Raw genomic sequence first — 12,055 nt, 5'->3', positions numbered from 1 at the left:
CCTAGTACTTCTAGTGAAAATTATTCAATAAAGAACAGCTAGAGGTACGCCCTGTGTGATCGAGGATATTTAGGCTCTTAACAAGAGGCAGTCCCGATCATTCTTACACAAGCTACCACTGCTAAATCCTAACTGACTAAATTGTATTTTAGCTTAATATAGTTTGAAACCTAGTAATTTCCATCGAAGTTTACAATGTTTGGTATTTTACTGGGGCTTTTTAATGGCCTTGTCCAAATATCTGATATGTAAAGTGGAAAAGGTATTAATTAATAAAACCGTTAAAAACCATTTAGGAAACTTAAGTTCTTTGTACTATTAAGAGTACATTTATAGTTTACGTACTGCTTAAGAGTACGTTTGTAACATAGAGTCTAATGTGGAGGCCCGGCTATTACAGTTGAAGAACCTAGTAATTACGAAGAGGACCACTCCCACGACGGTTAATCTTCCCTTACTCGCAGTGAGGGTAATGTGAAGAAGGTACGGGTATGTCTGGACATGCGAGCGGTCAACGCACTGATTCCAGGAGACCAGTTTTTGATACCGAAGGTGAATGAGATCATTTCACGACTGAAGAGCAGGAAGTACTATACCACACTCGATATATCAGCAGCATATCATAGACTACCGATACACCCGGATTCTAGATACCTATTTAGTTTCATGCACGATCGATACCAGTACTCGTTTACATCGGCACCTTTCGGGTTGCACGTATTGACGTAAGAATTCCAACGGACACTCAGTACGATACTAGATGGACTACCAGTCCACCACTACATTGACGATATTGTGATTGTTAGTGACGATTATGAAGAGCACATCGCTACAGTGAGGGAGGTGATCAGAAGATTGACGTACCACAGTTTCAAGCCGAATAAAGCAAAGTTTCACCTTGCACTTGCAGAGGTTATTATACTAGGCAAGAAGGTTTCAGCGGCAAGGATTGACGTTGACTTTGAGAAGCAGGCTGAACTCCTCGACTGGCCAACACCTTAGCAATACAGGGACATTGCCTCCGCGTTGGGGTTAGCTAAACGAGCACCTACCCAATTTCGCATACGTGGTAGCCCCTCTACGGGAGTTTTGCAAGCTGAAGCCGAATGAACTGATCGGAGATAGGTGGGAACAAAGCCATGCGGACACGTGGACAACGATGAAGGACGTGATAGTCAACACGGTCGCACTACACTTCCCGGTGAATGACGACCCCCTCAACCTCGAGACAGACGCGAGTGACTACGGATTGAGGGGCGCGCTGATCCAGTGGATAAAGGGCAAGAAACACTACCTAATGTTTTACAAGAAGACACTCAATCAGGCTCAACAGAACTATGTGACACCAATTAAAACCGCTTGATGTGGTTATGGTACGATAGAAGGGTAGAACGACTAAGGCAATGCGGACACTGTTTGGACCGTATGTGGTGAAGGCCAGGATCGGACAACGATATTAGTTAGCGAATAAAGAGGGATCCGCTCCTCCAGAATTCAATCACGAACCGGTACGGGTGGAACTCCTCCGGTTAGTGCATAGGCGCACAGACCCACCACTTAACGACGAATTATGGACAGAAGGAGGTGTTGAGTTTCGCCACATTATTACACACCGTACTAATGATGAAACAGGGAAATTGGAATACTTGGTGCGATGGCGTGAAGGCGGTCCAACGTGGGAAACATCGGCGGCTTTTGATGATGCCAACGATATCGCGGCCTACCACAAAGCCTCGCAGACACGGACACGTAAACGCCAGCGTGCCTAAATCTGTATTTTTATCTTTAGATATGCCTACTCGGTAGGACGGTGCGCTTGAACCGAAATTGTCGAGCCCTCTAGCTCCCGAGTATAAGTTAGCCACTCTAGCTCCCGAGTATAAATCAGCCACTCGAGCTCTGGAGTATAAAATAGCGATATCTACTAGACAGTTCCTTGTGCTCTGTTTGGAATCATCGAGTTAGCTGGTTTGCACGGTTTCTGCTATTGGCAGGTTTTCTCCGACACAGGTATAGCTCTATACTGTACTTACCAGAATGCGTATATGGTGTCACTACTGAACAGTTGTCTCAAATATTCAAAACGACGGGGTACTCGAGACGTACACTTCGGGTCCTCTAGCTCTTTGAGGTTAAATGCCAGCACACTGCTCTAGCTCTCAAGGATAATGCCAGCGGATCCCTCTTGTTCGTGGAGGTAAAAATTAGCGTCCCAGATTAATGATGTTACGGTAAGCTCGAATATCTGGTGCGTTGGCATGAGGGGGTGCCGACGTGGGAAACGGCCGAGGCCTTTGACAACGCTAATGACATTGTGGCATATCACAAAAATACACAGACAAGAGCTCGGAAACGCCGGAGAGACCAGTTATAGTTAAAAGAAAATTTTGTTAATAGATAAAACTTTATGTCACGTGTACTTACCGTTTAGTCACCAGCTCGAGTGGTGAAAAAATAGCCGAGCCCTCTAGCTCTTTGAGGTTAAATGCCAGCACAATGCTCTAGCTCTCTGAGGATAAATGCCAGCCCTCTAGCTCTCTGAGGTTAAATGCCAGCACAATGCTCTAGCTCTCTGAGGACAAATGCCAGCACGTAACCGCTTTCAGGGTATTCCTTCAATCTTTTAAGCTCGCACACTTGTAGTGTTTCAGCTTGGGGGGTTGTAGTCAGGAAGTCCCTGATAGGGTTTATTTAGGATTGTTTATTTGATATTTGGATTTTTGTTAGAGACTACATTCTGAACTGGGTTTATCCAATCAGGTTAAAACTGATTAACGGAAAACACATGACCAAAATGATAGTCACAGGATTTAGTTCAATAAATGAACAACGTCTCCCCTTGTACGAGGGGAGTACGTTGAGATACAGTTATCCTCGACTACATACTACACCCTACTCATTTCAGAAGGAAAGACCACATTTGGTTGTATTTATAATTTTGTTTTTGTTTTTTGTTTAAAAAAAAAAAGGCCCTGATATTTTACCAATATTTCTATATAAATACGTGATTATGAAATTACCCCTCTGATTATCTGTAGAGTGTAGAGTCCCTATTTCTTTTATTGAACTTGAAATCTGTCCGGAACTCTTTCCCCCATTTGTAGGCCCCAAAGAGGCCCCCTAGGAATCCTACATGGAACTTTGCTTCAAAAAAATAGAGCATACTTTTGTGGGTCCGTTATTAACGGCTGAAACGAAAAGTTGTTTTATTTTATAATAAAAGGCGGGGGGGGGGGGGGGGTTTCGGTTTCCAATCACAAGTTATTTACTTACCCTCTTTGAAGAAACGCTTTTGGTGTCTGCAGCGACCCAGCCGTTTTTCATTTATTTATGTATAATTGAAGGCTATGTATTTAGATATTATATATTATAAGGCCCGTTTGTGAACGGGTTGAGTCTAAGCCAAATTCAAATGATTTCATTGGCTCTATATATTAATTTAAAAAAAAATTACTTGACATTGCTCTTTTGGAGCTATTTTCTACAAATGTCACGACCTGAGGGGGTCTTTTTATGGCCAAATAGCGTGACAGACGTTTTACTTTTTGGCGACAGACAGACAAATCTTTCGGCTGGGACGCAGGGGGGACTGAAAACGTATACTTTTAAAAGAGGACATTGTTTCGAAAACCGGTTTTTTTAACAGACCTGGAAAACATCAAAACAACACGTTTCAATCCACGTATTTACTTATTCAGACGTCTATTCCCACTCATACACGTTCACATACCTATCCTTACACACATACAGATGCCTATTCACATACCCATACACACACGATATCTATTGACATACTCATACGGATGTCTTGTACCTCACATAGACATTCCTATCCACATACACATACACCTTCGCAAATACACGTGCACATGTCTATTCACATACATAATTAAAAATGTACATATCTCAATACACATATCCACATATACATGCGCATGTCTCTTCACGCGGAAATACACATAATATACCTATTGGCATACCCATACCCAACATACACCAATTCACTTACCGTCTCAGACATATGCCTATACATTCCAACACATACACAAACATACATATACTTATCCACATACCTATGTTTATGCCTATTCACACACACATGTTCTCATAAGATTGCCTCTTGGCATATCCCTACAGATACACATACTATTTACATATACCATACATATGCCCATTCAAATAGAGACTCAACAGATAACAGTGAACACTAACAATCGAACTACTATTTGGTAGTTTTTTTTTACTATTTAGAAAGTAGAAACTGTATGCAACATAGCTGCGCCCCTGGCTCCTGATTCTTGAATTCTGACTTCCGAGGAACCTCTCGCAGACGTCGTCAGAGGCTCAGTCATTCACCGCTGTCGTTCGGCGTTCACGGCACATACCACTGGGGCGCTGGGCCAGTCACTCATTCAGGCTTTCATGCACCAAAAGAGAGAAGGCAATCGTCTGAGAATGTAAAAAAATGTCTATTGTGTATGAGAATTGTAAAGAAATTTTGTTTTCGTTATTGTAGCATTTATCACAGTAGAAGGTGGATAGATATTCAATATATCAGTCCTATATGTAATATACATATAAATACTTACATTTGTGGTAACCGTAACATACGAATTGATAATTAGATTTGAGATTTCAGAATAAATACCTAAATATGAAGTAATTAACCAAGGCAATCCAAGGATTCAAGGCGACAGGCGTAGGCCGTGTAGCCTCACTATAGTAATAGTACGCTTAAAGCTGAAGAGTATGTAAAGTGCAAAATACTCACATACATTATTAGTTTACATATGTAGGCCGGGGAGCTATTTTTATTTTAGAGTAAGAGACGACAGCTTCGTTCCAAAAAAAAAGGATTTTCTAGTTTAGGTGAAATAACGTCAATTCATTGGGCATTACTAATTAAACTGCCTATGCTCAATTACTCAGACTTCAGAATCAAGAGTTGTCCAGAGTCCAGATTCTCCGGGTCTCCAATGAGACCAATATTATAAATCTGGAGTCACAACGAACGGCTCACCAAATACGCACTAAATCAGACCCTCCTCTCTCTCTACATACTATCCATTAAAAATAGTACTATTTAGTTGAGAGAGAGACAGAGAGTATGTACACAGGCCTAGTTGTGTGTTTTTTTTGCAAATACATCATAGTTCGATTTTTTATTGTAATATTTTATATGAACTATCTATAGGTACTCTAGAACATTGGTTCGTAGCATAAATTGTAACAGGATAGCAGGTATATAACAAAGCCGTGGACGTTGAATATAGGTTACAATTATAAAGCACAGATGCACGAGCTAACTGCAACATTCGGTATGACGACCAGCAATATACTGGCGAGCACATTTAGCATGAAAGGCAAGGGTACGTTGGAGTGTATAGACGAGCAGACTTTGATAGCTTTTTCTACAGACAAAGCGAGTCGGACGAAAGGTGCTCAAATTCGGCAGAATATAGGAAACACCAAACACAAGCACCCGAATACGAAGAATCGGCCATTCTTATGCCAATTCAACTGCTGCAACACATACAAAAGCGAAGATACTAGGCGTAGGCACTACAGGCGATCTCACAACCAAGAGTGGGTCCTAGCTAAGCGATCCAGACAGAATACTCTGAGGAAACAGAATAGTCTAAAGGCCGCATTCGCTGCTTCTTTACAGCATTCCGATAGTGTTCCAATTCCACAAGAACAGATGGTCAGCATCGATTCAATGAGATCGAATATCCCACTGCCAAATAACTCGACCGTTCAAACACGGGTCTACGGCAGCACTCATTCGCGCCCCTATGAACGTAGCATGTCATCCACATCTACGCATTCCACAAGCTCTACGGCGTCAAGCAATGTATACTTCTCATTCCAAGCCACGCAACACGATGGCGAGGCAACCATGAGTTCAAGGCTAAGCCAATCTAGCGGCGCCTGGGTCAAACCGATACAATTTGGTCCTCTAACTCAAAGTGCCGATATACAGCAACCGAGCGATCCGATATCGCCGTGTGGTGGAGGAGAAATGTTCGCTCAGCAGGTGAGCCAAGACTTGTTCGGTGCGATGTCCAGTGTTGTCGGCCAAGATTATTCCGCTCCGGCACTATATACACAGAACAATCCACTATCTCAGTCTTTCGACCCAAATGTGACGCACGACTTCGTACTCCATGCACCAGTTGCGCCCGTGTCAACCACCAACTCCATTGCAGAATTTGAGCATTTCCTGCGACAGCTTGAAACATACAGTCAATAGTTCGATCAATCAGAATCACTTCAATAAATTAGCGTCGCATTTTATGTCGTTGTTGTTTCCACTGAAGCTTCGTGTTCCTCCTCGGCTGTAATATCTACTGACTTGTATATCAGTGGTGAGGCCTGCATGAATGGATAGTTACCAATTAAGTTCTCAGCCCACAGACTAATATTTTCTTGCGTATACGGATATGCCATTGCTAAGCTAACCACCTCAAATGATTCATTAGCCACCTCAGTAACGTCCCCACTTTGCACACCCACACTTAGCGTATAGTAAGGGGCCTGTTGCCTGTCGAACCAATTCAGGTGCGGTCCCTCCACCAGAACACAAGTCACCACGCGATCGTCCCCATCACCTGAATACATGTCTTGTAAGATCTTGAGTCTCTGGGTGTGCACAGGCGACTCAGCACTCGTGATGAACATATGCACAGTCCGATCTGTTTCTTGTGATGGCGAGTAGTCGATTTTGAGAGGGTCCTCGGAATCGTCGTCGTTATCAATCGTCTGAAGAGAAAGTGGCGGGTTCAACGTGATCGTGGAGATTAGCGATGCAACCTCTTGAATAACTTACGTGATCTCGTCAGAGGCTTCATTAAACCACGAAGCCTGTCTGAGAGCTTGGGTATATTATACATAGATGCGTCACTATATGGCAGGATGGAATGATGCAATATAAACAAGACTGTACATACGACTGAAAAAACTATTGCTTCGGTTTAAGATTCAATTTGCACTGTGATTTAGATTAACACCACGTCATGGTTCAACCAAGTGTGCAAGGATAATAAAAGCCTACTCAAATCCATCGTGAAGCGGCATGGCTACTTCGGTTGTGCGATGGAGCAAACAATTCATATAAGTCATCATGTGCATCCGATCTGACGTATGTTCGAAATTGCTACTATACTATATTCGCACGCATCTGCTTATTCTCGGACATAAACGTAGAGCAACGAAACTCACCTTGAAATGGTCGGTAAGCACTGATCCCGGCCCGCTGACTTTCTTCAATGCCCTCTGCGTACGTTGGTATCTATCAGGAAATCGGCCCGTGCGACTTTTCTCATCAATGTCGAAGAGGGTAAACCAGTAAAAAATGTTCTGTACTTTTTTCAGGCACACACTGGATTTGCCGAAGACACCCTTTATTTAGGATACCAAATTGAAAAACAATGTTTTAATTACGTATCTAAGCCCGAGTCCGGACTTTGCATAGCCGTGTTGTGAAGCATGCGTATCTTCATGCGAGACCTGAGACTTGCTTTACGTAAACTGGTACCGGCATATTACGCAAGTGAGCACGGACTGATGTAGTGAACATCGGAAGCACCTTCGACATAAATTTGGAAGTATACGCATTTTGGCCAGGATAGATGTATGATAAAAAACATACTTAATCGCGCAGAAATATGCTGATGTCTACACAGGAAGCCAGTTATAGAGAACGTACATTGCGTGCACTATAGCTAGACGGGTATGCCTCGTCACACAGATCAAGCGAAATCCCATACTAAATGACGACACACTACAAACAGACACTAAGGAACAAATCCTGTTTGACTCACAACAGTGCACGGCTTCGTGATAAGTTGAAGCATAATCATCGTGGATATAGATTTCAAATGACACATAGTTGGGTTGTAGAATACCTCACAAATATCAAAAGTATCTAAATCAGGACGGATACCATCGTCCTCCATCCGTTGCAGGACATCTATGCCGACTTTTACCTGCAGGTTGTAATAGACGAGAAGGAGATCAATACATTGTACAAGTGATGGTAAAACGAAGGTCAAACCATCGTACAAAAATAGTCAATATTTGCAGCACATCATAAATTACAGAATCAGTGTAGTACCCATTAATTCACAATCTACAGCTGCGACGTAAACCGAGAATCTCGAAGGAGCCGCAATTGACGATAGGCATACGCATCGTTATCGCCCACAAGAAGTATGCGACTGCCATAGGCATGTATAGCAAACTTAAACTATGTATGTGTTGTTCTGGGTACTCAATGCTTGACTATTGATCAACACCCCCCGACTATGAAGGCGGGCTCCAGTGCGAGACAAACCTTAACAAAGTAAGTCTAAACAAATACTTTCTCAGGTGAAGGAAGCAGCAGTCAGAAGAGATGTCGTGTCCATTCAGAAACGCAGAAACGAGCGGGCAGTGTGGAAAGTATGTTATCATGCATAAAAGAATGAGCGAGTACAGTATATATGTTATCATGTATATAAGTCTATAGAGTCATCTCTGGTTAGGCAGTCCAGAACTTAAAAGCACAGCATACGTTGTACTGTCGTAGGTTAGTGAATATCTACGTAGGTGTCCATTTGGGTCTCATGGCAATCATTATGGTACGGGTTCTTTTGCATACACTGAATTCACATCCAGCAAGCCATCATATAACATTAAAGCAATCCAGGATATATGAAGCAATCCAGGATATATGCACATGTAGACAATCGTTTACATACTACAACCAAGGCAATTTATATCCCGTACATGGTTTTGAGCATGAAATCGTCCGTATGATACAACTACAAGGACAGTCACTGGCTTACGAACACAATAACCTCGACCCACATTATCAGCTCAAGGTCACAGGTGACGGGGATGTAGTGCTCGCTCACTACAGCCAGTGCGCGATCATACCTCGGGTGTGTACTTAGGCATAATAACGTCAAACAGCGTACGCGTGATCCATCTCCGCCGCGGGAAAACATCCAGCAGACCATTAAATGTGGCGCGGTTTGGCTTGATACCCGTTTCGTCCATGGTGGCCAGGCAGTTCTTGATGAAGTCCACACTGCCTTTACTGTACAGTTAAAGATATGAAATGGGACATGGGGATGAATTTTTCGATCGCCGCTCGGAGGTGGTCTCCAAACGTGCATACAGGCAACTACAAACACACACCCTCAAGAATGTCCATGGGCATGCAGATGCATGGCTGGTAATTGCATTTGTCGCAACTCCATAGTCGGTCTGAATATCAGTTTGAGTAGTGTGCTCGCTCGCAAACCTGCTCGTAAGTTGTGGGACACGGATGGGACTACACAGGACTTTTGTAGCGAAAAGCAAGGGCCACAGAGCACTGATAATATTGCACTGACTACACGCCTGTACACAAGCGTTTATGCTTACTTGGATTAGCTGCCCATGCAACTAAAGGTCGCAAACGGACGTGAAGGGAACTCGCAGAACACTTTGTAACAACCTATGGGTAAGTGTGCGAGAATCACACACGAGCACACACATACATTATCCTTTAGGCGCACATATGCACAACCGCAGACTAAAAGTGTGCCCTACTTGGGAAATACAAACACAGGAACAATAGGGATGTGTCATGTGACCACTTGCACACACACAACCACACAGGCACACAGACACTTACTAATAACGTCATTTGTGCTCGCACACAACATATAGACACATAACCACGGCGTCTATTGCAAATACATATGCCATGTCACGGATATACGCGGGCAAGTACACGATTACCAGGTCGATATATTCAAGTGACTACAGGCAATGTCCCCTCTGCATGATCCTGAAGTGTGCCTTCAGACACCCACTTGTGCATGAAATTTTACAGCTCATTAACAGTGGAGCACGTGCATACCTGAACTTCCCCGGCCGCCTCCCATACGCTGCGATGGCTTCGTTGTACGCCTCAAGCGATGGCCGCAACCTCACTTCCTCCAACAACTTTGTATAGTCCTGTACCACAACCGCACCATCCTTCTCTGGTTTTTCATCAGATGCTAACCCATCAGACGGTGTTCCCTCACCCGTCATATTATCGGTTGATGTTTTATCTGAGCTTGTTCTGTCAGCCGCGTAGCTTCTGCGCGGGTGTATACAGACTGTGAATCTCGAGAGGGGATACGCATGTGACGGTACAGAACTGTGACATAATGCGCTATTCATCTGCTTGGTGTACGCACGTGGTTTGTGCATATGTGTAAACACGGGCTTCGCACTATTAGATAGTCTTCTCCTTTTGCATGTTACTTGGCCTCGTACACTTTGCAAGCTTTGCATACTCTGCACGCGAGGAGCATCGATCGTACTCAAGCTTAAAGGGGTTCTTATACTTACATTGCGCAATGATGCAAGCACTCGTGTGTGCATGCAGCAGCTCATTACGAATAGATTATGCGGCGGTAGCGTTTTCAGTATATAAATTTTAATCTCTAATACCTATTCCTAATGTCTAGGCGAGATGTGACCTATTAGACGCTTAATTTACTATAGCAATTTAGAATATAAGTAGTGCTTAAACATTCATACACGAGTGGGCTTATACTTAGACAGTCCGCAGACTATATTTCTATGTCGTTAGTTCTTATATGTAGTTATAGGTGGCACTATATCCCTAGTAGATCTGTAGTATGTAGTAGATGGTACTATTTAAATGTATGAACCGTTGCTCGAGGCGCTCCTCTATTCAACTTCTGTTTTATACAATATTGAGCTTCGCCAGAGAGAGAGAGAAAATAAATACAGCTCATACCGTCACACGGCCGCGCCGCCATAAAAGCAATGACGTAATACTATCGTTCCCGTCACCATATTTATCTTCAAATTTTATTTATTTACTTCTCGTTTGTGTACATGAATATGAATGTATTGTATACATATTTACCTGTATGTATGTATATGTGGCGAATGTTCCAAAGGGGTGTTGTAGTGTACGACCTACTTCGTACGCTGATGATCAATGAATATGTATATATTTTTTAGATTATATGGACATTGAAAAGTATCTGTAAAAGGACTTTGAAAGATGTAATAGACTAAAAACGAGTCGAATCCGCCACAGTCAACCCCCTTGATGTTGTCGTATACACGTTGTAGCACATGCTTGTACATAACCAAACCACTGCGAAGCGAATTAAGGTCACCATGAGTAAAGATAAAGATAACAGCATCTCTAAAGATAAGGACAAGCATATTGTCGAGGAGTTCTTCTATTTGTCGGAACGCTGCAATGAACAGTTCAACCGTCTCGAGTATGTGTTCGGGACTGTGTGTTGGGTATTGCATAGTGCACTTCAATGTTTGTATGAACTATCTGATGTGCCGGCTCAGTCATCCCAAGTGTGTAGTTTTGTGTGTGTGCTGACTATTGTATTGTATATGTGGGTATCGGTTCGAGCCTAAAAAACCATACAGAAAGCCATCTCAAGTATGTGTTTTTATTTGTGTGTGGAGTGTTGTCTGTTGTGTGCGGACATCTGCCTGGATAGTCCCTCGTACGATTCAGCCTCCTCGAGTATGTATGTATGTGTGGGTTGAGTGCCCTATTTAGTAGACCCTTGACTATTGTATTTTGTATGGAAAGGTCTGTGTGAACGATCCATTTGAACGATCCAGCTTCTATACCAGCAACTTCGAGTATGCGTGTGTTAGAGCATTGTTTGATTTATGTGAATACATGCCTGCACGATTCGATGTACAGTTCCGCCAGCCCGAGTATGTGTGTAGGGGATATCAAATGTTGTATTAAATGAACATTGTGAGTTCTTGAATGGTGTTGATCTATGTCTATTTGCCTTTTCCTAATTGTATCGGAAGATTGTTGGTATTGGCGCTCGTTCTCCATGCCATCTCTAGTAGCATACGATATACGTACATATATTCAAGGTAACTAGAGTATACGTGGTACGGTACGGATATACAGGACAGAAAATTCAAAGAATAGTCTTGCGTCTTTATCTGTTGGCGTCTACGAGCAGATTCAGCTGAAACAGAATCACGCATACGTCGATTTCATAACATT

At 42.8% G+C, this 12,055-nt stretch overlaps 2 protein-coding genes across 2 annotated transcripts; one reads left to right on the top strand and one right to left on the bottom strand.

Annotated features, from left to right (window-relative positions):
* Positions 1-5,197: 5,197 nt before the first annotated feature.
* SARC_10722 (hypothetical protein) lies at positions 5,198-10,099 on the bottom strand. Its single transcript, XM_014295223.1, has 5 exons — positions 9,893-10,099; positions 8,920-9,082; positions 7,908-7,988; positions 7,222-7,401; positions 5,198-6,762 (listed from the first exon to the last, which is right to left on the bottom strand). Exons 1-5 carry the CDS (start codon positions 10,066-10,068, stop codon positions 6,295-6,297), a joined length of 1,068 nt encoding a protein of 355 aa, XP_014150698.1. The 5' UTR covers positions 10,069-10,099; the 3' UTR covers positions 5,198-6,294.
* SARC_10723 (hypothetical protein) lies at positions 5,295-6,711 on the top strand. The gene has a single exon (XM_014295224.1). It carries the CDS (start codon positions 5,321-5,323, stop codon positions 6,251-6,253), a length of 933 nt encoding a protein of 310 aa, XP_014150699.1. The 5' UTR covers positions 5,295-5,320; the 3' UTR covers positions 6,254-6,711.
* Positions 10,100-12,055: the final 1,956 nt, after the last annotated feature.

Source organism: Sphaeroforma arctica (genome assembly GCF_001186125.1).
Source record: "Sphaeroforma arctica JP610 unplaced genomic scaffold supercont1.1362, whole genome shotgun sequence".
Lineage (NCBI taxonomy): Eukaryota > Ichthyosporea > Ichthyophonida > Sphaeroforma > Sphaeroforma arctica.
This window is presented reverse-complemented; position numbering and strand designations above follow the sequence as displayed.

Excerpts from the sequence above, each read along its gene's own strand:
- SARC_10723 (XM_014295224.1), top strand. The coding sequence starts at position 5,321 with ATGACGACCAGCAATATACTGGCGAGCACATTTAGCATGAAAGGCAAG.
- SARC_10722 (XM_014295223.1), bottom strand. The coding sequence starts at position 10,068 with ATGACGGGTGAGGGAACACCGTCTGATGGGTTAGCATCTGATGAAAAA. Across the intron at positions 7,989-8,919 it reads TGCCTAAGTACACACCCGAG|GTAAAAGTCGGCATAGATGT; the intron begins GTATGATCGCGC and ends TACAACCTGCAG. Across the intron at positions 7,402-7,907 it reads ATACTTTTGATATTTGTGAG|GGTGTCTTCGGCAAATCCAG; the intron begins GTATTCTACAAC and ends TCCTAAATAAAG.